This window comes from Lineus longissimus, chromosome 2 (assembly GCF_910592395.1).
Source record: "Lineus longissimus chromosome 2, tnLinLong1.2, whole genome shotgun sequence".
Classification (NCBI taxonomy): Eukaryota; Metazoa; Nemertea; class Pilidiophora; order Heteronemertea; family Lineidae; genus Lineus; species Lineus longissimus.
In genome coordinates this window covers 1793580-1821361 of record NC_088309.1, presented here as the reverse complement: position 1 = coordinate 1821361, position 27782 = coordinate 1793580, and the positions used below count along the sequence as shown (strand labels likewise).

Below are 27782 nucleotides of genomic sequence, written 5' to 3'. Positions count from 1 at the left end.
CAACTTTGCAACTACATACTCGGATGTTCCTGCAGATCTTGCATGTAATCGAGTAGTGTCGCTGTATGTGACCGAAGCGTGTGCAGTAGTCACACCCCAGTATCAGGACGGATCCATCCCGTTTCCCGGGGTATTGCTACTAGTTCATGGTTTACTGAGGGTGCAGCAGTTTTAAAGGCTTACGACTGACCACCTGCTGACCATGAGCAAAGCGGATTCAAAGAGGACGTCATATAAAATTCCAGGAGTGGTCGAAGGACCGGTGTCTTCAGATCCTTCGGTTGTTCGTAGGCCCCTACTCTATGAGGGAATTACCCGGTATAGCAGTCTGAAATGTTCCTCCACACTAAGTGCCTTACCCTTGTGCCCTTCTTGTATCGTGATTGATTGAAGTATGGTACTTTATAGACCCTTGACGTTCAATACCTGATCTAAAGCGCAGAGTAGAATCCGGGATATTCTATCCAAGGACATTTTAAACCGTTACACCGTGTCTTGAAGGACGGCTTGGAGGTGCCTGTCGACAGATTGAAACCAGCTGCATTTAGCAGCTTACCTTTTTATATGAGAATACTGCCCTATCCGGGAAATTTTCGATGCCTTTTGAATGAAATTGAATAAATTATCAATGGAAGACGCCTAGAGCCACTCGACACACAATATATAAACAAGTCAATATCCCACAGGCCAATGATTTGATATCTAGTTAGGAAACTAATCTTCGACTCATACATTATATCAAATAGATCTTAAGATTGATCGGTATCATCGGCCCATAGAATGACATAACAAGGCCTAGCTTCAGTTTAAGTCACTCAGGTATTATTTGGTCAATGAGACTTACATATCTGTCGAGTTGTTAAGCCTGTTGATAGTCTATAAGACAGTGAGTTTGGCGTGGTCAAAAATAAGGTGTGGACCAATTTTTAACTGTCATAAGATATCAGGCATGAAACGGGGACATCGAAGACACTGAACTGAGCGAAACTGTTAGAGTACTATATAGACTTTATCACAGCCAGTAACGATGTGCCGTGCCACAGTCACAGACACCGAGAGGGTGGGGTCTCTGGTCGACTTATACGGGCTCGCTACCAGGTGGTCAATTTTTTTGTCGAACTGACTGTACTGTAGTTTCTGCATCCCGCTTCACCGTCTTGAACTATTTGACTCCAATTCCTGGTGCCAAAGGAGCAGTCTCTTGGGGAGTCGACCATCTTCCATGTGGACAACTTGTCCGTACTAACAAGACAGGACATGTCGAAGACAGCGTCACAGCAGGGCAGGCTTAATATTCAAATGACAAAACGTGATGATAATGAAGAGTCCTTTTTGCTGGCTTGACACATCCATGACAGTGTCACTCGGCAAACTTGGCCTACCGGGATAATGATTATGGAGTCAGCTGTCCACCAAGCTGATGGATATAAGAACAGTTCCCTAACATGGCAGGCTTGACATGCTGGGACATCGTCACAACCTGTTGATGATTGATAAGACAGCCATCTCTCGCCATGTTGACAACTTGGCAGAGCTTGACTGTCACCCTTTCTAGACACCCTAATGGAGACAGCTATTCATCTGACTGGGCAAAGATAAGGCAGGGTTGGCTCTGTGAATTTTTTCCTCCTAGCCACTTTTAGCCAAGTGGCTGTCACTTTTAGCCATATTGAGTCAGCTCTAGCCATTGCCGATCGTTTGTCCATCTTGGGGTCGACCCAGCCCATAGTAACATGTGCGAGAATGGCAGCCCGCCAGTACTGAGACTAGCAAGAGACAAGACCACTAATGAATATTCATAGGTTGGAGGGTCGAGGCCTATCAATTAGACGAGTGCATGTTTTTTACTCTCAAGTACATATTTGGAGAGGTATTGAAAAAATATTTGCTGTGGCAAGTCTACAGATATAAAGAAATTATTTGATGAAAAAATTAATTTCGAATTTTGCTAATTGGGTAATAGGGGGCGTGTTTTGAGTTTTTTCTGCCAGTTGGCTGAAAACAGTGGAAATATCAAAGTCTGTCTAATTTGTCGATTATAAAAAAATTTCCGTGGTCAATCACCAATTTCCATCGCACCAGTTACTCGCAAGACTAACCCGTATATCATATCCGAATTTCAGTTTCACTACTTGACGCGTTCTTTGATGCGTCGCGGTCAAACATTGACAATTTAACTGCTAAAAGGCTTAAAAAATCAATTGTGGTCTTGTCTCGCAAATCAACGAACGATTCGAGGAACCCGTGACCCGGAGACTCCATGGCAACGAAGCGAGCGGGAAACTAGCCGATAATGTATGCGGAAGGCGACCACCAGCGCCACCAAAATCACTGTAGCGGCAACGGGTAGAACTACAATGCAGACGATGGCAACCACGTGTGATAGCGCGGCCGCCCGCAAATATGATAAAGTTTGACTGACTAACGATCGTTCCTTGGTGCATTTTGTGTGGAAGAAGTGGATCTTTTGATAGACTTTGATCAATTTTCGAACAACACTATTACTCTCTCGCCAAATCATGGCAATTCAAATTGAATTCGCAAACTTTTTAGCCAGACATTGTTTTACATTCGCCACTCATGTGCAGCATTCGCAAGTGGCGAAAATGCGAACGGGCGCGCCAACCCAGTATAAAGGAAATACAATAAGAAGAATATTTTGCTTGTCATTTATTCACATTACTGTATAGCCTACATACACTGTAGCATATATTTTCAACATTTACAACAATGACATGTTTGGCACACTGATTGCACATTTTATATCAAATTTGAAGATCATGATTTTATGATACTGGTTTCTTCATTGAGTCAAGTCTTGAAGAAACATCATCCAAGGGTATCTGACAAGTCACCATAAAATACAATGTACACCAAAACCAGATTATGCTGAACACTTTTAAGGTATATCTATCTTGATCAAGTCCCATCTCACTACAATGCTTTGAAGTTTTTTGGTTACTGGTTGGTCACAATACCGAGGTAATGAGGTTCCAGCGTGTCCCATTAGAAAATATCCTGTGGATTTTTCAGACTACATCGTACGGCATTGCTAAATTGATATTGTAATCATAGCCAATGGGTTCATCAAACGCAGATGAGCAGATAGATTGGATGCCTTCCGTATCTTGGTTCACTGAGAAGTTATACAGCTGGATAACACCCCGGTATCTGGAAGACAAGATATGATAATCAGGAGAGCTCTACTTGGAGGTCTACTTTGCAAAACTTGATCAGTCCAGACAATGAATTCAGTATGGATTTACACAATTGACCATTTTCATATTCAAGTTTCATTTGTCACCAATTTGAGTAGGTCTTGGATGTAATTTCATGACATGATTACCTTTTATGCATCATGACTTGGTCCCCATCGTCTTGCTCTGGGAAGTGATTGACAGGAACATTGGCTGTCACAAGATAGTCATTCTGGAAGTGGCTGTAGCGTACTGGATGCCTAAACAGTGAGATAAGAAAAAACAGAGTGGAATCATGCTTTGATAACAGACACCCCTGTTAGCAGGACACTTTTCCTTCAAAGGACGCAGAGGTCCAACATTGTTTAAAGTTGTTGCAGATTGAGATGGTTGCTCCACAGCTGCCAAGGAATCTCCCGGGAATCCTGGAGTTTCTTATAATGCAACGCTGTAACATTGTAGCCAATCAGCATGTGGTTTGCTGTCATTCAGAGGTTGACAAGTCCCAAAAGTTAGCCCAAAGATCATACTAACCTATTATGGAACTCCCATAGTTTTTGGCCCATCCTCTGATCGTAGACAGCAGTCTGACCATCCTCGCCTCCACATACGACCTTCCAGTCACACATCTGGATCGTCGAGATCAAAAAGTTGGTTGCTTCACGGAATACTGGGGTGGGCTGACGCAGGTCATGGATGTAGAATCTGAAAGGGAAAGAACTGGATGGATCATGCGTGAAATATATTAAAATAGAATTATTATCTGATTAGTTGGCAATTCGAAAGATCCTTTTTAAGTGAGCTTTATGCCAGCAAGAATTACAAAGCAGTCAACTCTCCATGATTATTTCTCACCAACCTTCTGCAGAAATCTGCTGATATGATGTGATTCTGTGGACTATCGGCCAAGTTGATCCACTTTGTGCCACTACCATCAAACCCTGAAAGAGCAGCCTGTTCCCGCCCAGTATGAAGGTCGTAGAGGAAAATCTGCAATGTTTGAAAAAACAATGGATGAAATGATTCAAATAATTTTAAGTTAAAGGGGCCTATAGGCCAAATTGTTAGTCTGCATGTGATGTGACTTCTAATATGCACAGTTGGGGAAGTGGGTCTTGTTTGAAATGGTCATCTCCAAAACGTAAGGTCCAAAGTGTCAAAAGGTATGAATAAAAAGTTCATAATTACCTTACAGTTACTTAGGAATGAGTAGTATGTTACACCACAGGCTAGGAGGTCAAGTCCTGCATCCAAACTCGTGACATGTGTCTGTGCCACCTCGTGGACGGTGGTCATGTTACTCCTGGGTTCACCTGGGATGTGGAGGTTGACATATGATGGAGTCGATGCAATCAGGAGGTTAGAGCTACCAGTGGAAGAGTACGATTGTCTGGGGACTAGTCTAAGATGGGATATCTGAAAAAAAGTGTGGTATCAGTAAGAAAGTGGTCAAGCTGTCACTACCACCATCAAAGAGGTATGTGCAAGAACTTGTTGAACCGAACCGGTAGTTTGGCGAAATAGACCAATTGGTACTTGTTCATCAGACTGCCATCTATTGATTGAAATCAAAAGAACAACTCTATGCGGCTCCAGTCTTGAAACATTGAAAAACTTCAAATGACTTACATGTCCGCCAAAATCAATCTCATCTACACAAAAGAAGACTTTCTCCGAGTTAGCCGAGTCCACTCTGATATGACGGTCCCAGGAGTATGCCACGACAGGTTTGTCCCTCGCAACGCATAGCTCACACGTCATTGGAGGCCGGGTTGACTGGAAGCTTTGCACAGGCTTCAAGTCGCCATCATTGTACCATATATCAAACATGCCTAAGAGTGAATGAAATTGAAAACAAACTTTTAATTCATTGTGGGTATTTGTAGTCCTTTGGCAGCATAGAGTAGCTATGATTGAGATTTGGGGGGGGGAGCCCGTGTACCACTGTACCTTGATTATATGAAGCAGCAGTTATGTGTTTATTGACAGCCACATTGTTTACAAAGTTAGGGATAGCTCCATCACCATCCTCCCCATCATTCAGGACGAGTGCTGTAGTCGATGGCTGCAGGATGCACTTGGTATCATTCTCTAGGTCCCAGATGGAAACGTGGCAGTTGGTGTACCTGAAAAAGAAATAGTAAAAATAACAGTTAATGTGAGGCATTGAAAGATGAAGTGACACACCAAATGAGCAGAGCGAGAAGGTTTCACATTCGGTCCAATACCCCTACTACGACGCTTTATTGCCATTGCCTCGCTTCAGTCTGCTCCAACAAGAATAAGAAGAATAGGTCAAACACCATAGAGCTCCTACAGCACTTACCCTCCGACAATCAGCTTATCTCTTGAGTGTCCGGCCGATAGCACCCCTCCTTGAACGTATTCAAAAGTAGAAAACTTCCCTATGCGATTCTAAAAAAATAGAAAGATCCAATATGAATAGAACTTTGCCAACCTGAAAACCTCCTTGCCAAATCATTAGGGAAATATAAGCAAAAAGGATCATTATGCTGTTAATGATGATGAATAATGGGCATTTGCTGGCAATGGAATTGAAAGATTTATGTTCATGAGTGATTGAAATGAAGGAAATCTTGTAGACAAATGTCTAACTGGTGGTGACACTTGATGGCCTTTTGGGAAAATCTTTTAGAAGACAATTGGCGATAAAAACAGGTATTTTCTAGCAATGTGGAATGATAAAAAACCCACCTTCCAGTTATAAATCAAAGACTTATTACTTGAATAGGTTTCCCTCACACGTCCTTTCCAGTCTTCATGGCTTGCTGTTACCAACTCTTTATCGTATCCCATCTTATGACAGACCATACACCACAGTAACTCATCTTCTGCCAAACTTCGCCAGCTTTTACTAACCTGCAAGAACGAATCAAATATACCAGGATCCGATCCATCTAATGAGTCAATACTTGTTAGCCTGTTCAATGTTTTCTCAATCCAATCAACAATATTCTTATTCAGGCTAACGAAGAAAACATCAAGTTTTACAGTCATGCACTGTTCAGTGGCCAATCTGAGGCAAACAATTCCAAGAAAAGTACCCAGGTACTAAACAAAATATCAATTAGTTAGAAGATAAGGTTTTTTTGTAACATGCAACTCCTTCTTTCAGTGTTCAGGCAATATAAATGGCAAACATATCATGTCTCTACACGTATCTCTGATCCAAGCTTTCTAGAACTTTTACCAACCTGAGCACATCGACAAAGGTCCTTCATGTCAAAATGCTTGAAGATGTTCATAGCTAGCTCTCTCGGAAGACTGCAGTCAAAGAATGGAATTTCATTGATTTCATCTAGATCAGCGATTAGAATGTCAACAAGTACACCATCCTTTGTGTCCTTGACAGCATGATCAGTCTTGACACACCTTGGTCTGATTTCTGTAGACACTATTTCAGACTTGGTGAGGACAGGGGCCGTTAGGCATCTTCGCCTTTTAGTGGCAGGTTCAATGGAACTTGAATCAATACATTTCTTTCCCTCTGAATTACATTTTTCATTGTTTATTCTGAATGTTTCTGGGGAGGACAACAACTGATCAACCATCGAGAACGGGTTGTAAGCTAGCTGCTGTTTGGTTCCGGTTTTGATTACCGCTCCTTTCTCCAGCTCATCACCTGAATCACTCCTTTCCTTCCGTTTGTTTGTTCCCGGAACATGGTTCTTGATCTTCGACACAGAACTTGTGTCGAAGTAATGTCCACGAGGACAAGGTTCTTGTTGTCCTTTGACTTTGACATCAAATCCAAATAAGTCATCGCTGACATTAGCCCGTTTATTTGCAAGAGTAGGTTTGCTACCTGGATGCAATACATTTGCATTTAAAGGGTGGTCACTGTAACTTGACTTAATCCCCACACTGTCACTGGAACAACCAGCAGTCCCGCCACTGCTCTGACTTGATTTTGTTGAAGATTTTTGTGGTTTATCGGTCTCCAGCTCTTCACGCCATTTCAGGCGGAATTCTTCTAGTAGATATTTGTTGTTACTCATCTTGAGATAGAACTTTACTGGCTGCTAGGATGGTTTTATCCACAATCGTGGCATAAAAACTTATTTTTAGAGATAAAAAAGATGCAAAATAAATCATGAAATCATGTTTGGTACTTCTGTCATGAATTCGACCAGCGCCACTTGCGTCAAAATAAGTAACTATTCCGGAGGAATTTTTCTCTCTCTATCGGACTTTTATATGCTATTTAGTCACGAGAAACCCTCTTATCACTAATGTATATGTGGAAAAATTGGCAACGACTGATATGATGATTCAATAGTGTAATTTAATGGCTGTTATGTAGTTTTTGATACAAGAAATTACCGAAGTCGTACTACATCGAATCGATGACGTCATCAGCAGAACGAAATGCTGTGACTGTCTTCGTGGTTGTGACATAGTGACTGGTGAAGCTCGGTGTTGTTTGACATCATATGATAATGCTAAGAGGGTCTGCAATTGTCGTTTTTGACAATCTAAATGTACTTTCAAATGTTGACTTTCAAGAAAGCCGTATGTAGCATCATGTTATCTCATTTTCAGAACATGATGTCACAATCTGTTAGAACTTGAAGTTGAATCATGTGTCTTTTGTCCATCTACTTCTGCGATAATCCAGGGGAAGATGAGTACCAGGTCATCATAGCCAGTAATCGTGATGAGCACTTACGACGTGCCACAGCAGCAGCTGGTTTCTGGGGAGCAAATGGGGACTGCCTTGGCGGTAAGGGACTGGTATTGTAAGACGCTTGTAAGACAACAAATTTACCTAACCACAAGAAATACACAATGAACACCAACGGCGTAGACCTGGACTCCATCATATGGTATTTGGAGGAGACTGTCCTCACTATGGTATTAGAAATGGGTGGCCTCTGTCTTCCTAGTTATGTGATGGTTGACTTCAAGGAAACTTACCCCTAATTGGAGGAGTCCGTTGCCTCAGGATTAGAGAAGACTGCAGGGTCTTCATTTCAAGAAGGTGACTGTCCTCACTCAAGATATTCAAGTATACAATCGGATTGCTTTCAGGGTTGGATACCTCAGTTGCGGGTGGAGGGACATGGCTGGGCATGAACAAGAAAACTGGGAGGATCGGTGGTCTAACAAATATTGCACAGCAAGGAAGGGATATGGAGAAGAAGAGCAGAGGTGGGTTGCTTTTGGGTGGATGATACAAATACTCTGGTGGGGAATTCATGAGCAGACCAAACTGGCTATTCATTCATTTAGGTATCAGAGTTTGTAACAGGGTTTTGGATGTTTCATGATTCAAACTGAGAGATGACTATCTGGTGTCAAAGACAAGAATAATCAATTACAAATTTTAAATTTTTAGCTAATGGTGTAGGCATTTAAATAAGGGGATGACTGGTATACAGAGTTTTTCATAAAAGAAATTCCACTCTACTTACATTGAGTGCTAAGACTTCATTATTTGACTAGTTCAACAATTTGGTCCATCTTTTTTAGGTTCCCTAGTGACTGACTATATTGACAGTGACGTGGCTACAACCAAATATCTTAGTACCGTAGATGATGAGAAGAAGGCATACAATAACTTCCATCTGATTCTCATGGAAAGAATGTAAGCACTACAGGAGACAGTAATGATGCAGAATTTGAGCTTACATGCTCTCAAACTTAATGAATATTTTCCATTCTTCTGAGTTGCTCAATACTTCTGATTTCAGGGAAGAAAAGTATAAGGTGCACTTATTGAGTTCAAAAATGGAAGATTCCATCCATGAGATAAATCCAGGTAAGTTTCAACTCTGAGATAAAAGGTCTTGCTATTGTGTGTGGAACAAACATGCCAACTCTCCCGGGAAAACTGGGAACCTCATCCCTATTTGCTGCCAATGACAATGACAGTGCATTTTAAACGCATTATCCTTTGTCCTGCTGCTTGTTTTACAGTGCCTCCGAGAGGAAATTAGATGGAATTACAATCAACTTCCCAACCGTGGCGAGACACCCTATATTTTCATTCCAGCAGGTTGGAACTCAGAATTACAACAATCACGATACTATTTGATTATATTTTCCTTCTTTAAGGTGTGTTTGTGTTGGGGAATTCTAATTATCTGAAGCCCTGGAAAAAGATTGGGTATGCAGAAAACAAGTTTACTCAACTCGTGGCTGAACACAACAGTCTCAGTAAGAAAGATGCCTTGATTGACGAGTTGTATGGATACCTTGGAGATAAGACACCGTGAGTGTTTGAATTAATTTCCCTTCATCCTTCTCTTTTGCACCACCTAGCAGTGGAAATGTTCAAGAGCCCAAATAGTTGCACACTAGAGACTAAGCCAGTTTGGCCAACAGCATTGCCTATAGTTATGATATCTTTTCAGTTGTTATCCTGATGATGCCCTGCACAGTCAGCTTGGAATGAATCCAGGGACTATCTACAAACCAGATGGCACAAAAGTTGGACAGTTCGTCAAACCTGAATGGTTGAGTGCCATCTGTGTGAATAACGAGCTTGGATATGGGACAAGGTGAGTTCAGGGGGGAGTCGTACATGTATATTTCAGGATGCCAGAATTGCCCAGAAATCACAATCGGCAACTGCAACAGAGAAATGACAACCCCATGCTGGATCGAATTCAGCCCATTGGTTTTGGAGCCAGCAGTTTAGCCAATTGTCAGTTATTGTCTGAAGGAGATTGTGAATTTGTCCATTAGCCTCACTCAACACAGAGATTTGGTCCAACTTTTCATGCTTCTGATTGGAATTTTCATTTCAGGAGTCATACCCTTATACTGATAGACAAACATGGAAACTGTGACTTCAGAGAGAAAACGTTAGATGTCAAGTTCCCAAAGCCATCCAATGATTGGATATCTTCAGCATGGTCTTTCAAGATAGGAGATTGTTAGGTGGATGTTTCATTGAAACTGTGACTCTGAGGTTGTGTTGTGTGTATTTGAATTCCCAAGTCTGGAGAATTACATTGTATGTTAATGATCAATTGGGCTGTAGGCCTGCTTGCTAATGATAGTGATGTCCTGCAGATCTATGATTAATTTTTTTGGAGCAAGTACCATTATTCAATGTGTTGTTCATGATTTAAGTTTATAATCAGGTATTTGTATATTCTATGATGAAATACATATCTTTTAACAGTATGGCTCTTCTTCATTAAGTTCTTAACTGGTTTTCGTCGTTAATTTGTGTGATGTCAGGAAGAACAAAGTGGTCTGGATTTGTAGGAATGCATTTACAAGTTCCAGAAGTCTCACAAAGTGTCAGTGTGATTAGACTCCCGAGACAGTCTCTTTGTCATCGTAAACAAAATCTTCCTTTGGAGAGGGACAAGGCCAATCCACCGACTGTGTCCGAAAGATAGGCTTGCAGTGGTAGGGACACTGGTTGGGATGATTGGGTTTGGATGCAGTGTGCAATTCTTACATGTACGGAAAGACCAACCCATCCTAGAGAATGACCCATCAGTTCCACGATACCTTTCGTGGGGACAGACAGACCCATTTCCGCATATGATGGGTTAATGTTAAATAATTAAATGTTGGAGGGTTCTGGCTGACCCTCCTCCCTCCATTATCCACCGGACATGCTCCGTGAAGCAACTCCCATCTAGTGGGATTCCCATGTCACATCCTCTCGGCATGCTTTTGGCAGCTCGAGATAAATGTCGTCCTCTCCCAGGCTGAAGACGAGGTCACTTCGCCACTAAACACAATTGGCACCAGAGAGTAGCGTGTCTTGCAGAAACGCTCTCAAGTCTGGACTGAATAATACACCTTGGGTAATGTTTCCTCCAGGCAAAAGTGAATATAAAAGATGAACTGATATAAGGCATTCTTTTCTGCATGTTATCAGTTTATTACTTCAATCTTGAATCAACTTTGATGGGATGAAACAAAATGCACAGCATAGTGAGTTCCAACTACAGTTCACTGAGGGGACCAGGGCCAGACCAGCTGGAGAGACAACCTGATGATCCTGGGTCTCACCAGGAGTTGACAGACATCAGAAGGCACACAGGGAAATCTGGTGAGGTCAATGAGTCATCTTGTTAGATAGATGCCGAGGAGTCATCTACCAAACACCAACCAAGTGATGTTTATTAGAAATCTATCCAATTGATATCGTAGACATCACCAATTTTCTCTGTGCACTCTATCTTGAGGCATGCAGTTTGGAAGTGTAGATTAAAGGCTGGTTGACCCCAGGCACAATGTTCAATTCCCCGTGCGGTTTTCACAAGCAGCAGACATCAGGAAAAAGGTGGTACAATTACAGCCATGGTACAATTAGAAAACTGTGTAGAAACCAGCTAGCAGTGCACATTTATGCACAGCAGCTGTAACTGTACAGGGGTCATAATTGTACCAGATTGGCGACCAGCCCCTCAAGAGCATGCAAGGTGACAAATTGCAAATGTACTGTACATATTGAAATGATAAGGAGGAAGCAAATATTTGAAATGATGAAGTTGATCAAATTGAAAGTGTATGAAATGGACACTTTGTGATATGTATAGTGTTTAGTGTGATAGAATGAAGGTGGACAGCGGTGACTTCCCAACTGCTCTTTCCAGGAAAACCAGAGAAGTTCTTTAGGCACTGCAACCAATAAAGGTTTTGTGGTATGTTTTGTTAGAAGCCCATAATCTGAACTAAACGACAGGAAATTTGATTCCCAAACACTTACTGAAGTTGAAAAGCCCTGGTCCTCCATTAACAACAATGACTTCTTCTTTTCCACTCATTATCGTAAGCACCTGTGAACAAACACCTTCCTTTTTTCAGGACTGATGGCAAATTTAGAGAAGTTACACGTACTAGTGAGACGAACACTTAGTGATAGACTTGAATTGATGACATCAAAAGTCCTGTACAAGTAGGCTTTATAACTCCTGTTGTCCATTTCATGAAAACTGAAATTTTCTAAAGAAAACTTTCGTATTTTAATGATTTAATTTGAATTCAAAACTAAGTTTCAAAGTCCAAATAGGATAAATCATGTCAAAACAGACTGTTCTCTTCTGGTAAAGTACAACAGTAGCACAAATTGGTAAATAGCTAAGCATTTCAATAAGAAATTTCGGAAAATTAAATTAGCACAGAGTTGTTGTTAAAGGTAGCATTATTAAATTTTCCCAAATAAATTAAGTTGACATATGAATTACATGTATATGTGATGAAACAAAGATTTCTTCATTGTTTCATGTGAAGAGGTTACAATAACTGAGACTTCGCCAAAGGCAATCACCAAAAATACAACTAACAGCCCAAGGGGACTGCTCGAAGAAAAGCTCACATGTATGATTTACCAATCATGAAGAGGAGTTACAGAAGGTAAGGTAAAGTGGTAACATTATAGCCCTGACAGTGTAGAGAACAGCTTGCCGCAGACATTGAAACACAGATGCTATAACTGTATCACCTTACCTTACTCCTGTACGACCGAAAACATCAATACTTGATATCTTATGCTGACAATGAGATTAGCACAGACTCCCTGTATGTTGATTGAAGCACATTAAGCATGATAGCACTCACAGTGCACTACTAGTCTACAACAACAATTCAACACCACTCAGGGTGTCAACAGTGGTGGCCACTAGCTTAGCTTTCACTACAGGTCAAGTTTAGAGCAGGCAGCAATATGAAAGTATGTGCTGTGTTATACTGCTCACAGTAGCTACTTGCAGGAGTCAACTGTCACAATTTATGCTTGCGCAGAGTTGCGAAAGAGATGTTATTTCTAGGAACCTCAGGTCAAATGGCAATTGCACGTGTCAGCAGTTCCAGTCGACCCTGTTGAACCGCAAATTGGCCTGAATACAAGCAATCTCAACTCTGACACCAGCCAAATTACAACAGTAGATGACAGGCTTTACTGCAACTTCAACCTGAAATGTTTTTTACTACAACACTTGCAAATCGACACAGAAGAACTCAACAAACACTCTATCACTTCTAGATCCCTACAAGCACATTAACTTGGATGCACCACTGGTGAAGTTACCCTTTTTTCACTAAGATGTTTTTTTAACTTAGCACAAATATATCAACTAGTCTTGACTGATTTCATGAACTCGTGACATTAGAATACCTGACGATCTTCCTAACCAAAGTTTACAATGAGCAGAAGGCCATTTGAACTAAATGACATGTACACATCTATCATATCGATCAATGCTATGAAAATGCTGATGTAGCTAAGTTTATGCATTCTCAATCACTAGCATCTTTTAATCATTTCACTCCAATAAACTTCTCCCCTTAGATCAACTTATTCCACGAAAAGCACAGCAGAAAGCATTCAAGCCATATATCTGAGACACTCACATCAGTAGAGTAGGCACAGGCTCTATTCAAACCAAAACGATTTCAGCTTTGATTTCTTTTCTGCCCAACAAATGTGAAAAGATGCCAGCGATTGAAAATGATGTTAAACTGTAACTAGATGATACTCCAATGATATCACGGCGACCAACACACCCACAAGATCCATTATCACATTTATAGCCATTAATATACAATAGTCAAGCATCGACGACTCAATGCCTCTCGGAACCACTTAGATGCTCAGGTAGTTTGACTTGTCTTCTAACGTAGAATAAGATGTATGCCTTGCAGCGCACGACAGTCTCCTCATCACAGACAGTCACTGTACTGTCATTGAAGTGGTACCATAAGCCTGGAAATGAAGGGAACAATACATTGTGTACAATACTGGTAATTCACCACAACAATAAGGCCGACATGCAACTCAAAAGTAATGCAGCAGTCAATGAATGTATTTGTAAACGTTGTTGCCGTACTAAGGGAATTAACACCAATTCGACACTTTGCACTGATTTCTTATCGAGTAAGGATTCGACAGTAGTTGACCTCCGAGTCAACAGGTGAAGAGTAAGCAACAAGAGAGTTCCTCTTTTATGAAATATGTGTCCAAACAAACAACTACACATGTATGTAACTACATGTAAATCCTTTTATTTGATCTTGTACATACCTTCATGTGTAGCATAGGCAGTGTAATGCCCCGAGCCAGCGCTGAAAGATGAGACAAAACACATTTACTCACCAACAAACAAATGAGAATTCTCAAAGCGAGTAGGTGTCAACACAATGCAGCCAAGAAACCAGGCTTGGAATCAATCAAAGTTGTCAAGTTAAAGGGAAACTATCGGCAGGAGCCAGGTTTCCTTATATGGAAACATTTCTTTAAAACAACAGCTAGCCGTCTCTAGAAACTTATGAGTATCAACTCACCCTGAACCATGATGCACGATTACAGCTGCTAGATCATAGCCATTGCTTCCAGTTGAATTGCCTCGCGTCTCATGCTGTAATTATCAAACAAATAATCCCTAAAAAACGTGGAACTGACAGTAATACTACTATGCACAAAACATCTGCTTTGAAAACCTCAACAAACTCTTTCCTATTCTCTTGATTTGCTTCTTCTACCTTCGCTTTTCTTGCTCAATTTGTTTTTAACCTCAACATCTTTGAGGTATAACTTACGAGGGCACACAAAACGTACCAAAGGTAACCACTGGTGGAGACCATGGACAACCATTATCGAGATGCTTAATCAACAATACTGACTTACCAAGTTATTGAGGACATATCTGGTCATCTCTAGGCCTCGAAGGGGGAATTGAACATAGGTTTCAACCTTTACTCTGAAGTAAGTGCTCCATCGAAACCGCTTCAAGTGCAGACATAGAACCTGAATAGAATTAAAACACTGAGGCCAAGTAGAAACAAGTACAAAATAAGAGTTTTAAGTGACCACTACAATTTGAGGTTGTCAATGTTGACTTGTAAAAGACTTTTGAAGATGTTTGTGTGAGGAAGTCATAGATGATCACAATACTGGTGGAACTTAAATACTGTCTGTTGCTCGTCTCCTAAAATCAATCTTGCTTCTCCAACTTACATTTGGCAACCTCCTGATCCAGAACTTCTTTGTTGACCTTTGTTTTTGTTTACAGTTACTGCACATGTAAAGTTCAGACTCTTCCAACTCCTCGACATCTGTGAAGCTCTTTAGACAATCTACAAGACAGATATCAACAATTGTTTTCAACATTTTTTAGAACAGGAGGCCAATCACGGGTCCTATTAAGGTTGGAACTTGAAATCGATAAAATAACTTAAAGCTCTACATCTGACATACATGGAAGATGAAGAGCTATCCACACAGTCTGTGTTCCAATTTCACTCAAGGGCTCAGAGCCTCTCAAGAGGAGTGCCAATACAAACCTTGTAGTGTGCACAAGGACTCGCCCTCCTTTGGCTTGGGTGTTTTTGCAGTAAAATGAGGTGGAATATCTAACGACAAGTCTGAAACAAAATATACATCTCATGAATGCAGAATAAGTGATAGATTTGTGTAGATAGCAGGCATTGAAAAGGCACTATGTGCATGAAAGTGTTTATCATTAGTATTGACATTATTCAATTTCTACCAATTATGATCGTGTGGTCATCTTACCTAAGAATGGATCATGTTTCTTTGATTCTATGCCACATATAAGACACCTGACTTCATTCTGCAGAATGCCTCCAAAGATCGCTGTGACTATGGTACTCTTGCCTTTAGGACCAATGAATGGACTGTTGAGATTGGGGTAAGGTAGTAATGTCAGCAGTTCTGTGTGAAGACGATCAAGCAGGTAACGCATGAATTCATGAGCATCTTGTTGCTGGTAACCTCTGAAAAAGATAACTTTGGTTAAAAATTGCGCAATAGACTGGACTTGAAAACTGAAGTTGTTCAATATCAACAACACAGACAACTTGGAGGGTTGAAGTTGTTCAGAATCTACCACTGAAGAAGTTTAAGATCTACAAGTCGTGGACTTGGTGAGATGAAGTTGATCTACGTGTGTTCTAATCATGGGAAACTGAAATTATTCAAAACAGCTGGTTCTTACCTAAACCTAGGGACAACTTTCCATATAACACTAAATAGTGATTCCGGTGAAATGGCTGTTTTACTTCCTTGCCATAATGCTACCAACGTTTTCCTTAGTTCTTCTACTAGCATTCTGGAACAGAAAGAGAACAATATTTTAAAATCTGTTTTATCATTCGTCTTTCACTGTTCCGGAGGATATTATATCCAGATCTTGAATCAGATGCCAGTCAGTTGGGGTACTGCCCGAGCCGCAGAACAGCTCAACATATTCTTGCTCAAGGACACAATGATGTTACTTGACAGCAGCTACATGTACTTCCAAGAGTAAAAGTCTTGAAAGCTGAAGTCCAGAAATACCATACAAGACAGGGTTGACAGTAGTTACCGTCATACTGTCAAATAGCGCCTAAAACTCATGGTGCTTACATTTCTTCACTGTTACTTTCTCTGGTCATTTTCCTAGTTGGTCGTTTCTTCGGCAATTTACTCTCTAGGGAAGGAAGCTGTTTGATATATCCACAGAAATGCTGAATATTACTGGAAAGAATGTAGACATAATGAATAACATGAAACAAGACAGCGCGTAAGGTAAATTTTTAACAGCTGTGACAGTCTGCCAAGTCACAGCTAGAAGACATCACCCGAAATAAGTTCTACCGGTACTCTACTGTAGAAACAGTAGTAGATTTCTTACATCTTCTTTGATCAAAATTCCTAGCAACTGCTGACAAATCGAAAGAGCCACACCCTCAGCTGCTCCGTCTAAATGAGTAATCCATTCCAAATCATATGATCGACAAACCTTAGTGATTGTAGCACTGCATTCATAAAACATGTGTTCCCAAGGTTACGCAACCCCGATGTTCGAGGACGAATCATCTTAGCACCATCATCCTGTACCAAGGGAAATACACTAGTTAATGAGATGGATTAAAATTACATGTAACTGGTGCTCTAGTGCATTGTAGCATATACACTGAATAGCCAAAGGTTTTTTTTACTGTAGTAGCATCTACAATGACATTCAGTTAAACTCTGGACTAACTCCCACTGTTTAGTATTTCATATTCTTTTCCCCATCTTGGCTGTCGGGTTCCATGCACTTTTGGTAAGGGCCTGTTGTTTTACGCCAAACAGCATAGACCAAGTGCAATTGAAAGGCCGGACTTCTATCATAGTAAGTCAACAGAAAATTCAGATACTTTCCAAGTTAAATCTTACAGTTTTGAGCCTCTTTTTATTGTTTTCAGCAGCCTCTGTGGACTTCCTTCTCCTCAGGTCATGCTTATTTTCTTGATTGTTATCCCTGTTTTCTTGATTACTGTCCTTCACCTCTCGATTTTCTTTGCTTGCCGAACCCCTATGTGTGGAATCCCTGCCTATAAAGGAGCAAGGCAAGCCAATCTTATCCTCCATTACATCCCTCAGCACTATATCTTTCTTCAAGACAAGAGGAATGGTGCTTTTGTCTGGTAATGGTACATCAATCACAGATGACCCTACACAACTTGGCAGAATAGAGGAAGCCTCGTGACTTGGCTGACAGGGTTCCCCACTATTTTGCACCGAGGACTCGCCACAGTCAGTGCCTCTACAACCTGACACCACAGACTCTGATGTCCCTCCATAACTAGGTGTTACAGGGGACCCCCCACAACTTTGTACGTCTTCCAATTTTTGAGCACAACAGGAATCTTGTGGAACACCGATGATAACTGTTCTGTAAGTGTCTTTACACTCCAAATCACCCGGAACATCATCAACAGACACAGCATCTGATACCCAGGCATCACTTTCGAAATCAGATTGAGCACTGAAAAAGATTTAATGAAACTTAAGATGACTGCAGTGGTTCAAATTCCTTTTAGCTATTGTTTTTAAAATCAGGCTGAGAAAAAGACCTCATGAAAAGGTGAGATGAATGCAGCTATCAAATTAATTTTGTTTACTTATCATTGAACATGGTTTATACAATACCAACTTAATGACAGCCAACCTGCAGCTTTTTCAGATTAAGCACCAGTAGTGGCCTACTTTTCTGAACAATATTATTCATCACATACAATATGTTTGTGTTCAAGTTGTCCTCAACTTACTTTAATTCTTCTAGTTCTTGAAGTATCTTCCTAGCACAGTCGATTTGTTTGGACTCTGTGTCATTCAAGATGAACTCATCACAGCTGTAACTGAAATTAACAAGAGGCTTTCATTAGCTAATTTCAGGAGTTATTTCAGTGTTTCTATCTCCTAGTCCAGTTGCCATTCCCAGGCTGTCGAGCCCAGACTGCCCGGCTTGATTCTGGTGTTCTCCCCTTGAACGGTTGCCAATCAGGCCTAAGGAGGCAACTCCCAGCTTATGATATGCACAGTATTTTGTTGTTTTTGCGTTTAGCTTAGTTCTAGAGACATCATTATTTATTTGAATTTTGTGATTTGAATCATAAATTGATCACAACATTGTTGTAGCCTTACCAGTAAGCAGCGTAGCTGTTGCAATCTAGACACACACAATGTTGATGGTCTTTTTCAAAATGTTGGACAGCATGGCCATGCACATATCTGCAGCGAAATAAAATCATCGTGACATATACACAGTCACAGACTAAAAGTACAATGAAGTAAGAAATGTTAAGACTCCCAAATCCATTAGTATATGACTCACTAGGGATTGCCCAAAATTTAATCTTTGAACAGCATCAGGCAAGGGCGTTGCAGATAACTTTTTACTTGGAATGGAAGTGAGATATTTTCCCTCTGGATAATCTTGGACTGGCTTATTGACCTATTGAGTCTCTGTTCATGGCCAACACCTATGATAATTGATATGAGCTGAACTGGAAGATGCAGGCTTTAGAAGTTTACCTGCCACAGTTGACAATGCCACAAGTGAGGCATAACCAAGGACTTCGGTCGGTTTCACATACTGGAATTAGAAAGGGAAAAGTTTAGGTTTATTGCTGGATACTGTCCAGACTAAATGATAGTTAAAGCCTGGTGAAGGATATTCTGGAGCAGCATGGTCACTCTTTATTGGTTGTAATTGCCACAAGCATGAGATTGACAGGTAGGCGCAATGCAGACTTTGCAGTGGGACACTACTCCCGACGATAGACAGAGACAGTCGCACTCACACTCAGACTATAACTTATAGGAAGAGGCCAGTTTTTGACAGCCACTCAAATCAAGCTGCAAACTTCAAATCTGCAACCCAGAAAAATGTTCTATCTTTTTCACTGTGTTGAGGAGGTTATTATCTTTCATTTCATATATTGCACATATATATCTTAGCTTTGTCTTAGACGTTTGCAGCGATTTTATTCGCGCATTTGGCTTCATTTTTTACCTGAACAACACCACTGAGAGGGCGGACATCCGTTTTTCGTAGAGGGCGCTGTGAACACAATACTTTCATTCAAGTGAGGGCACTCCATCGATAAAACGCAACTTTTCTCATTACAAACACCTCAGATTAATGGCAAAATGCGCCAGGAGTGATATAAATGTATGATAACAAGAGTGCCTGGGTAATATCCGATAACATGAAAGACTGAAAGAGGACTTTGATGATTTGTCTCCGACTCGGCTGCAGTTCTCAAAACCAAAACGCAGCCTGTTCACTGAGGTCATCCTTTCTTTCCTGCGCATCTGTTATTATTTTACTGAAATTCTAAGTCACTTTAGACAATTTCTAGCAATTCATTAGAAAGAAGTTAGTATTTGCAATATATTTTATGAGGTGGTCATTTTGGATATATTGTAAAAATGCGTACAGGCAAGCTTATGATTCGAACTATTTATGTGCAGGTGCTCGATATTTAAATTGGAGCAGTGGGTAGGTTCTTGTTTAAAATTTATTCAATAGATGGCAGCGCAACGGCCATGTGTCCAAACAAAGGCACGTGTCCGCTGTCATTGTCCGGATCATAAGAAAGACCGACAAAGGATTAATAAAAGACAAAATACAGGGGTCTACCTAGATATTTAGCCAGAAATGATACCGAAAGTGAATATTAGACCTGGAAGCGCCGCGGGAAGCAAAGTATGGTCAAAAAGAATGATTGGCCAAGTAAGCCCACTGATCCAATGCCCCGCCCATTGTGAAATCGGATACGAGCCGTCCCAACCCAGTGCATTGCGTTCCAGGCCCTACTTCACCTGACCACTTATCCCGACCATGTCTGCGTAACTGCAGAGTAGGTGACTGGTGAAACGATCCAGGAATAAATTTTCTTGTGGCATCGAGGGGAAAGATCAGGCTTTTTTTACCCCTTCGTCATAATTATAGGCTGTATACAAAGTCGACAGGCGGAGTAGGCCTATATTGAAAACCACTGGTTGTGCCAGGATGAAAGTGTTCATGACTTCGACTGATTGTGAGGAAGTCATCAGACGCTGAGTAAGACAAGAACCACAGCCTCGGAAGTATTATCACATCATGACCAGAGAAGTGGCCCATCCAGTGTTACATGATCAGGAAGTCTAGCTGGTCTGGTATTCAATCGTCGACTTGGCAAATTGGAATGGTGCGTGCTGTCACATATTGCTGATTTACTTCATACATTGTACTTCTCAAACTCATGTCAGACTTTTCCTGTCTGTTCCTGTCCATTAACGATGTTGCATGAGATGGCTCGTGGTTCTTTTGCCGGATATAGCCTCGTCCTAAATGAGGGTATGCTTCGCTATACTGACACTCAGTGAACTAGCTTAAATTTGAATTATTGAGCAAGTCATCACCTAAACTCTAGTTGACGAAGGTTTAATCAGTTAATAGGCCACTTGTTTAAATTCAGCTTATTCATGCCCAAAACAGATAATCTATATCTTTTACCCGAAACTTCAGTGTTTATAATTATATATGTATTAACACGGAGGTTAAATACGGAAGGCAATTGATAAATATCTTGTTGAAGTAGATACAGCTTATGAATAATTGAGTCAGACATGTCAGACGACAGAGAGGCTTCAACGTGACTGCTCGGAACCATTTTCACGATTCGCCTGCTAGTAATGGGATAGCATCCTGGCTCTCATGCGCATGCGTTTGCGTCACCACTGTCTGACTGAATCAAGCTATGATTTAGCGATCTCAAAACGCTGGGATAGGGGTTATACTCGTCATTCGACTGAGGGCGATTCAATCAAGCGCATTGCTTCAACAGGCTTGGTATCACATCAAATACAAGAACTGTCCTTCGGAATAGTACCCGGAACGAAATCTGGTCTGATCTAATATTTTCATACGGTAAGTTTCTTCAGCCATACATACGTCTCACAATGTGTCCATATAACCAAGCAATAGAGCCGCCGGACGTCCTTATCGGAGGAGACGCTGGTGTTTGTTGTGAGGTAACATGAAGGGGATAGCGAGCCCCAGTCATCTTTATTCAATCCACATCCTTGGTTGATTGAGAATATTGTGAATATACCATGGAAGGGCTGTATAGCTTTACCTTATCAGTCTTCATTATTTCGATGCTTTGTTTCAGCGGTTGATTTTTTTCTATCAAGAATCATCATGGAAGGCGGCTGGACGCAAATATGCCTGCTGTTGGTGACATCGTTGCTGGTTGTTATGGAAGCTGAAGCACAGGTAAGCATCCAAGTTAAACAGTGAGGGTTTGCTCGGTTACCCTAAGGTTACATGTTGACCATTCCACACCAATATCTTTTGGTTGCAACACGAGCCCCTCATCAGTACTTACCTACTATTGTACCAGGAGTCTGATTCAACTTCCTATCATGAAGCCGACAAGCAGAGTTTCATGGATATTTTAGTATGTTGTATGCGAAATCTCACCATAATTAGACAAATTATCGTCCTAGTTTTCTTTTACCAAAGCGGGATGTAAATACCACCTTACTCACTGAAGGCCCTCCCTCTCCAAATATGTCCCCCTCTGATTACTCACTTCTAAGATATTCTCTTCCTCTTACTGACCCTTCCCACACAGTTATTATGCAAATTCGCTGTAACTTGGCATAGTAATTGTCAGTCTACACAAGGATTGTTGACATTTATATTCAGTATATTACGTAAGTATCCACACAATTTTTTTAATGTAAGATAAATTAAATTTTTTTGATCGAACGCAGTGAGCCTTGATAAAACGAATAGAATAGTGAGTGTAAGTCGTGTATGGTACCATGGCAATATGGTAATAGTAGTACACTTGTCATAACAAAATATCAATAATTCCCCCGACGATGTGAACACTCTATCCGCGGTGTTTCGCCTCATAGGAAGTTAAGCAGCCATAGCTATTGAAATATAGACAGCTTTCCTATGAATTCATTAATATTGTTATGAGATTGAAGATGAAAATCGAAATTTATAGTGTGAGTCATGGACGTCATGCTGTCACAGCGTGCCTTATGTATCACTAGCCCAGGACAACACAACAAACTTGCCTCTTGTCCCCGAAGTAACACGAATTCCCAATAATGATTTGTTTTATGACAAAACATAATGAATTGGTTCTATTAATCCATCTTGTACCTTGTTACCGCCGCTCTGACCCGGCCATATACCCTAAATGATGGCAAAACGCAACATTCATCAAACATGTCACCTTCTCAGTGTTTCAAAAGATGATGATTTTTTCGAAATCCCGATTTCAGGCATGCAGCAAACGTTTCAGTCTTTGGGACCCAAACCATTCAATGTGTCAGAAGGTTTCACCCGACCTAGAGAAATCAGGTTGGTACTACATTGTATTTTCGTTAGATATAGTCGGCTTAATAGGCACATTCACTACACGTTTCATGCAGCGTATGCAGGCCTGCGTCTTATAGAGAGGCGGCAAATCCTAAAAATCTCGCCAAAGTGTAAACTCGAAAAATCGGATTTGTTTTTCCTCCCAGCATTAAAATATTTGCAGAGATAACAACATGTCCATCACCAGACACATTTTTAATTAACCATTTTATGATATTGGATTGGGCGATAGCGCAAACAATGATTCTGTTTGATGTACTAGCATTGTTTCATTGAGTTGGTTGTTGAAACTAAAAGCTTTTCATACAACCGAGCCGAGGGCAGGATCTACCAAGTTAACTTCACTTTCACTGCAGTGCATTTTACCATGAACCCCGACATCTGTTTCATTATAATCATTTTAGTCATACCTTCTGGGGCGGAGAGGACAAGCATTGTTGACGAGCACAACAAATTTAGAGCGGGAGTGACCCCAACTGCGACAAACATGGAGAAAATGGTATGAACTTTGCTTTTTTCCTAAAAAATAAAGCATCTCCGTGGTGCCTAATATCACATATAAATGTTAAAGAATTACTGGAAACACCTCGACCATTAAGGTATAATGTTCATACTTAACTTGGAGCTATCTCCTTCAGTTAAGACCACGTTAATGTGTGTGTTCTGATGATTCCATCACACTGACAGGGGGAAACCGCGCGCGGTTTCGCATGCGTTTCGATGTTGCTTATTTTGTTCGATGATTACAACTGTAACTGACCAGCAGAAAGACTGTGGAACACGAGCAGCGATTTCCTGCTGTAATGGAATAAGATATTGTTTTTGTTTTAGTATTGGGATGGTGAACTTGCCGAGATGGTAAATGGCTGGCTATCGACGTGCGTCGGGATGGTACACGACAAGGGGTCGCAAAGGTTCAGCCCAGGTACATAGAACACCGCTCAAACTTTTCAAAGAAGAATATTATAAAATGAGAAAATCCTGTTTAGTCTCGAAGCACAAAAGATCAATAAAAACCAATCTTAAAAGAAATCCGACCAGCAGTTTGTGCTCCAGAGCCCCAAACGATGCGGTCAAATTATTAGCGAATCGGACTTTCGTAACTGTTTTCTCTTTTTCAGGGAAGTACAGTGTTGGCCAAAATCTGGCCATGGGGTCATTCTCGAATGGCTGGCCGAGCGTGGTGGCGGCATGGCACAGCGAGGTTAAGGACTTCAAGTACGGAAACCAAGCTCAAATGAGCGCCGACTTCAAGAAAATCGGACACTATACGCAGGTCAGTTAATGACTGTCTCAAGACGAATCTGTCTCAATTGAATGTAATTCTAAATAAATGTAAATGATGTGGGAAAGTTGACCCTTCATTTGTGTTATATCTAAATGGAGGAGAACAATATGGGCATTGGGGGTTAGGTGCTCCAACCATCTACCATTTACGGGACCATTCTTGAAAATTAGTCGACACATCCCCACGTCGCTCACAAAAACGACGTCGTTAGCTTCAACGTTGCTTGGCCAAATCAACTCTGGCTGTGGTCTCGTGTTCATCCCTTGGTACCCAGATGTTTGTCTCCATCGAGGCACCACCGTTCGGCCCATGTGGCGACACTCTCGCAGTCCCAGAGAGGGCAGTTCTGGAGCACATGCTCTAGATAAGTGTCTGCATCTGATTCGTTGCCCTTGCATCTTCCGTACTCGGCCATATTCATCCTCTTGAGGTGCCCTGTCCCAAGACGAAAGATTGTGGTTATGATATCAAATTGCAGGTTGTCTGGGCCCAAACCGCTCGCGTTGGTTGTGCGTGGGTACAATGCAAAGGAAAATCGAAGGTGTACGGATGTAATTACGCTCCTGGGTAAGTTATATTCACGTTACGCCCATAAAATCATTTAATGAGGTAATACTTTTCGTTGGATCCGAGGAATAACCACAGATACATCGACCTGCAGAGCTGATCACGACGTCGCAACTTCGCTCCTCTTTGTTTTGTCGATATACCGTATCCAAAGTAGGTTGGTTGTGTCACCTCAAAAACAGGATCGACTGGTGCCAGTGCTATTACTATATTTTTTCCTTGTAATATTTCAGTGGCAACTTGGGAAGCAGTCTTGGTACACCCTACAAGTCTGGCACAAGCTGCGCTGATTGTGTTGGAAAATGTAGCAACAAGTTGTGTGGTAGGTTCTCTATTTTGGTCAGCTTTCAAGGGCCCAATTGCTCAATCACTGTTAGAGACTTACGCCAGCGTTAGTTCAACGAAGCGTCACCATCTACAGTAAATGAAAAAAAGCGTTCTCGTTCTCGGATCCAAATCTGAACCTCTCCAAAAGCAACATCTTGCGAGGTGCGGGACACTGCTCAAAATCGTCCCAACCTGACGAATTACCGTAATAGGAACGGTCTTGCACAGCACTTTCCACTGATTACGCACATGCCTACATGCATGCTGACCTTTTCAGATTGTGGCGGGAAGGTGTGCTACAACTATGGCACGCTGGATCTGAAGACATGTGCCTGCAAATGCAGCTCTCAGAGTGGTCTCTTCCTTGCGGACAAGAACTGTGCACGTAAGTGGACATGGAATTCGAAATCCGTGATTGCTGTTCAAATGCTGAAGGATGTCTTATCTGAATCTTACAGATTGCAAGTCATTGACTCGCGTCAGAGTGAGATGTACAAGGATGTTCAATTTGGAGAGAGTAAATATTTGTATTTTGATATCAATATGGGAAGTTGAATAGGATGGCACATTTGATCAATAATGGAAAACTTCCCAGTTTGCCTCATTTGTCTGTTAAGATATGCATCACTTATTTTCAGTTAGCTGTGACAAAGCAGCAGACAACAACAAAGTCACCAGTTCATCAACCACATGTGCTGCTTTGGCTAAGAAGTCTACAAGACAGCAAGACTGCAGGAGTAACTACCGTTACAAAGCATTGGCCTGCCCTTGGACCTGTGATGTATGCCCTTGTAAGTTAACAGCGAAAATGAAAGCAAAGACAGTCTTGGGCGTCTTCGAATCAAATCCGATGGTTCTGAGGAGATGGGGTTGAGCGGCATGTCTGGCTCGGACTCCAGCTTAAAAGTTAAAGTAAAATGGTTAGAATTAAACACAAGACAACCAATCGCAACTGAAATAATTGATTTACATCGGTATGTGTAACTATGCAATACCTATTTTGCTCGGTTTCCTCCACCATTTTGGACGACAATGTATTCCGTCCGTGCATGCGTTCTAAAACTTGTTCGAATTATTTTGTTTATCTTTTTTCCAGATGCTGATCAGGGCAGCCTCAATTCAAGTGCAGCCAGGTCCAGTCAGTCAATCATCGGGTTCACTATTACATTCGCAGTGGCTCTCTTACCCTGCCTTCTTCTTAGGATGCTATAAGGATGCAGGATGAACGGAAGGAAAGATGCATAAAAAAACTCTTGGATTTTTTATTCAATCATCCATTTCTATAGTCATGAAAAGAGAACAGAGAAGTAGGTTTTGTAAGAAAGTCATTGTGAACTTATAGTCTAGTCATGATATTATACTTAAATATTTTATCTATACATTCCAAAATACAACACAACACCCGGATACATTTGCACGCTTATAGTCGAAGTAAGGAGGGAGCTTTTATTCTTCACAAGGGGGGGTGGCATACGGGCAAACGGATAGTCCAGCTGCTAAGCTCCCAAAAAGGCAAGAATTGTGCATTTTAATGGGGAAAGCATGAAATTTGGCAGGGTGGTAGAACAACCCCTGGGGGTCATTTATCGATTAAGACCCTAAATTTTTACGCCCCCTGGCGGTCGCCATCTTGGAATCCAAGATGGCCGCCATTACTTTAAAGAATTGCGAATACAATAAAAGAAACGTGGCGATATGTAAAGGTGAAAGACTGTTGGTGATCTTTTTGTGTTTGATCGGCCGGTGTAACATCTGTGGTTGTTTCCCATGTGTCAGTGTTTCCAAACAATAGGCAGCTAGAGAGACCACGACTTTTCAATAGGGGGGATACACAGAAAAACTTGTCAATCTATTTTTGAGCGTTCCCAAACAATGAGGGGAAACACTCAAAAACAGAAACACTCAAAAACATTACACCGGCATTTGTTCGGCAGGAGAAACATCGTTAGGTCCAGTTGTCACAACTATTACGATTTGAAAGAAGATGATGATAGATTGTAAACAGGCCTTGCATGTAATGGCAATGAGATCAAACTTAATGGGTGACCAAACATTTGTCGTTTCACGTCTTAAAGACCCTGAACTATTTTGCCTATAAATCGTATACTATTTTTGCATTAAATCATATGTTATACATGTATTTGTCATATAATATATTTGGTGAGCTGTAGAGCTATATTCCACTGCGTACGTTTATATATAGTTTAATAGTAGATTTGTTAGAAGGGTAGCAAGAACTATACTGCTGACTTCATCACTGTGATGTCAGTTGCTGTACATAATATTAAAGGAGTAAGCGGATTATCCCTTCAATTTATTTGTTCTTCTCCTGTTTCATGAGTAGAATTTGGTGATGAAACTATGACTGTGTTGTGGAAGGTGGTGACATGGCAGCTGACAGTATGGAACGCTGTTGATTCGCCACCTGCTCCTTTGAGCGGGCGGTTCTGAGCTGCATCAGACAATCTCAACTATTTCCACTTACGCCATCTACAACTACATTTGTATAGAGGCTGTCAGTCACTTTGACCTTGACTATGCATGCTGTAAATATCATGTAGTTTCTTTAATGAAATAAACATCCAAGAGCTGAATTCCGAGTTGGTTGTTTCTGGTGTGCAACAGACACTTCTTGCAGTGACGGTGTAGAAGTTTAAAATGTCCCTGGATAGAATGTCCGGAGAGCGAAGGATTCTCTTAGCTTTGGCGGGAATGGCCTCCACAGATAGAACCATATCATAATCTGTCAGAATA

The 27782-nt window shown here is 41.1% G+C and overlaps 4 protein-coding genes across 6 annotated transcripts; 2 read left to right on the top strand and 2 right to left on the bottom strand.

Moving 5' to 3' along the window:
• Nucleotides 1–2667: 2667 nt before the first annotated feature.
• Nucleotides 2668–7321, bottom strand: LOC135483488 (F-box/WD repeat-containing protein 8-like). Its single transcript, XM_064764443.1, has 10 exons — nt 6413–7321; nt 5913–6077; nt 5524–5612; nt 5148–5323; nt 4827–5029; nt 4386–4613; nt 4057–4187; nt 3732–3902; nt 3347–3457; nt 2668–3171 (listed from the first exon to the last, which is right to left on the bottom strand). Exons 1-10 carry the CDS (start codon nt 7214–7216, stop codon nt 3030–3032), a joined length of 2220 nt encoding a protein of 739 aa, XP_064620513.1. The 5' UTR covers nt 7217–7321; the 3' UTR covers nt 2668–3029.
• A 49-nt stretch (nt 7322–7370) lies between these two features.
• Nucleotides 7371–10336, top strand: LOC135483486 (transport and Golgi organization 2 homolog). Of its 2 annotated transcripts, XM_064764441.1 has the most exons (8): nt 7371–7498; nt 7761–7941; nt 8250–8369; nt 8691–8805; nt 8912–8979; nt 9276–9432; nt 9575–9721; nt 9971–10335. In XM_064764441.1, exons 2-8 carry the CDS (start codon nt 7800–7802, stop codon nt 10101–10103), a joined length of 882 nt encoding a protein of 293 aa, XP_064620511.1. In that variant the 5' UTR covers nt 7371–7498; nt 7761–7799; the 3' UTR covers nt 10104–10335. The 2 variants fall into 2 exon arrangements, with proteins under 2 accessions (XP_064620511.1, XP_064620512.1); XM_064764442.1 differs by lacking the exon at nt 7371–7498 and having other exon boundaries at nt 9971–10336.
• Nucleotides 10337–11049: 713 nt separating this feature from the next.
• Nucleotides 11050–19731, bottom strand: LOC135500750 (ubiquitin carboxyl-terminal hydrolase 3-like). The gene is made up of 15 exons (XM_064792404.1): nt 19472–19731; nt 18991–19051; nt 18601–18687; nt 18225–18314; nt 17350–17941; nt 16931–17022; nt 16555–16665; nt 16145–16258; nt 15703–15923; nt 15471–15551; nt 15145–15263; nt 14815–14934; nt 14472–14545; nt 14212–14252; nt 11050–13893 (listed from the first exon to the last, which is right to left on the bottom strand). Exons 1-15 carry the CDS (start codon nt 19557–19559, stop codon nt 13754–13756), a joined length of 2031 nt encoding a protein of 676 aa, XP_064648474.1. The 5' UTR covers nt 19560–19731; the 3' UTR covers nt 11050–13753.
• A 1411-nt stretch (nt 19732–21142) lies between these two features.
• LOC135483485 (cysteine-rich venom protein pseudechetoxin-like) lies at nt 21143–27622 on the top strand. Of its 2 annotated transcripts, none has more exons than XM_064764440.1 (11): nt 21143–21373; nt 21640–21721; nt 22750–22828; nt 23251–23345; nt 23678–23771; nt 23968–24122; nt 24613–24701; nt 24935–25023; nt 25306–25413; nt 25667–25819; nt 26125–27622. In XM_064764440.1, the coding sequence occupies exons 2-11, from the start codon at nt 21647–21649 to the stop codon at nt 26238–26240; spliced, it is 1053 nt and encodes a 350-aa protein (XP_064620510.1). In that variant the 5' UTR covers nt 21143–21373; nt 21640–21646; the 3' UTR covers nt 26241–27622. The 2 variants fall into 2 exon arrangements, with proteins under 2 accessions (XP_064620510.1, XP_064620509.1); XM_064764439.1 differs by having other exon boundaries at nt 21618–21721.
• Nucleotides 27623–27782: the final 160 nt, after the last annotated feature.

Coding starts and splice junctions, on each gene's coding strand:
- LOC135500750 (XM_064792404.1), bottom strand. CDS start 19,559: ATGGAGTGCCCTCACTTGAATGAAAGTATTGTGTTCACAGCGCCCTCT. Junction 15,552..15,702: donor GAAACATGATCCATTCTTAG/GTAAGATGACCA, acceptor ATTTTGTTTCAG/ACTTGTCGTTAGATATTCCA. Junction 14,935..15,144: donor GGATCAGGAGGTTGCCAAAT/GTAAGTTGGAGA, acceptor AATTCTATTCAG/GTTCTATGTCTGCACTTGAA.
- LOC135483485 (XM_064764440.1), top strand. CDS start 21,647: ATGGAAGGCGGCTGGACGCAAATATGCCTGCTGTTGGTGACATCGTTG. Junction 23,772..23,967: donor GTCGCAAAGGTTCAGCCCAG/GTACATAGAACA, acceptor TCTCTTTTTCAG/GGAAGTACAGTGTTGGCCAA. Junction 25,024..25,305: donor ATGTAGCAACAAGTTGTGTG/GTAGGTTCTCTA, acceptor TGACCTTTTCAG/ATTGTGGCGGGAAGGTGTGC.
- LOC135483488 (XM_064764443.1), bottom strand. CDS start 7,216: ATGAGTAACAACAAATATCTACTAGAAGAATTCCGCCTGAAATGGCGT. Junction 6,078..6,412: donor ACCTTTGTCGATGTGCTCAG/GTTGGTAAAAGT, acceptor TCGTTCTTGCAG/GTTAGTAAAAGCTGGCGAAG. Junction 3,903..4,056: donor TCAGCAGATTTCTGCAGAAG/GTTGGTGAGAAA, acceptor TTTCCCTTTCAG/ATTCTACATCCATGACCTGC.
- LOC135483486 (XM_064764442.1), top strand. CDS start 7,800: ATGTGTCTTTTGTCCATCTACTTCTGCGATAATCCAGGGGAAGATGAG. Junction 8,370..8,690: donor TATGGAGAAGAAGAGCAGAG/GTGGGTTGCTTT, acceptor CATCTTTTTTAG/GTTCCCTAGTGACTGACTAT. Junction 9,722..9,970: donor GAGCTTGGATATGGGACAAG/GTGAGTTCAGGG, acceptor TTTTCATTTCAG/GAGTCATACCCTTATACTGA.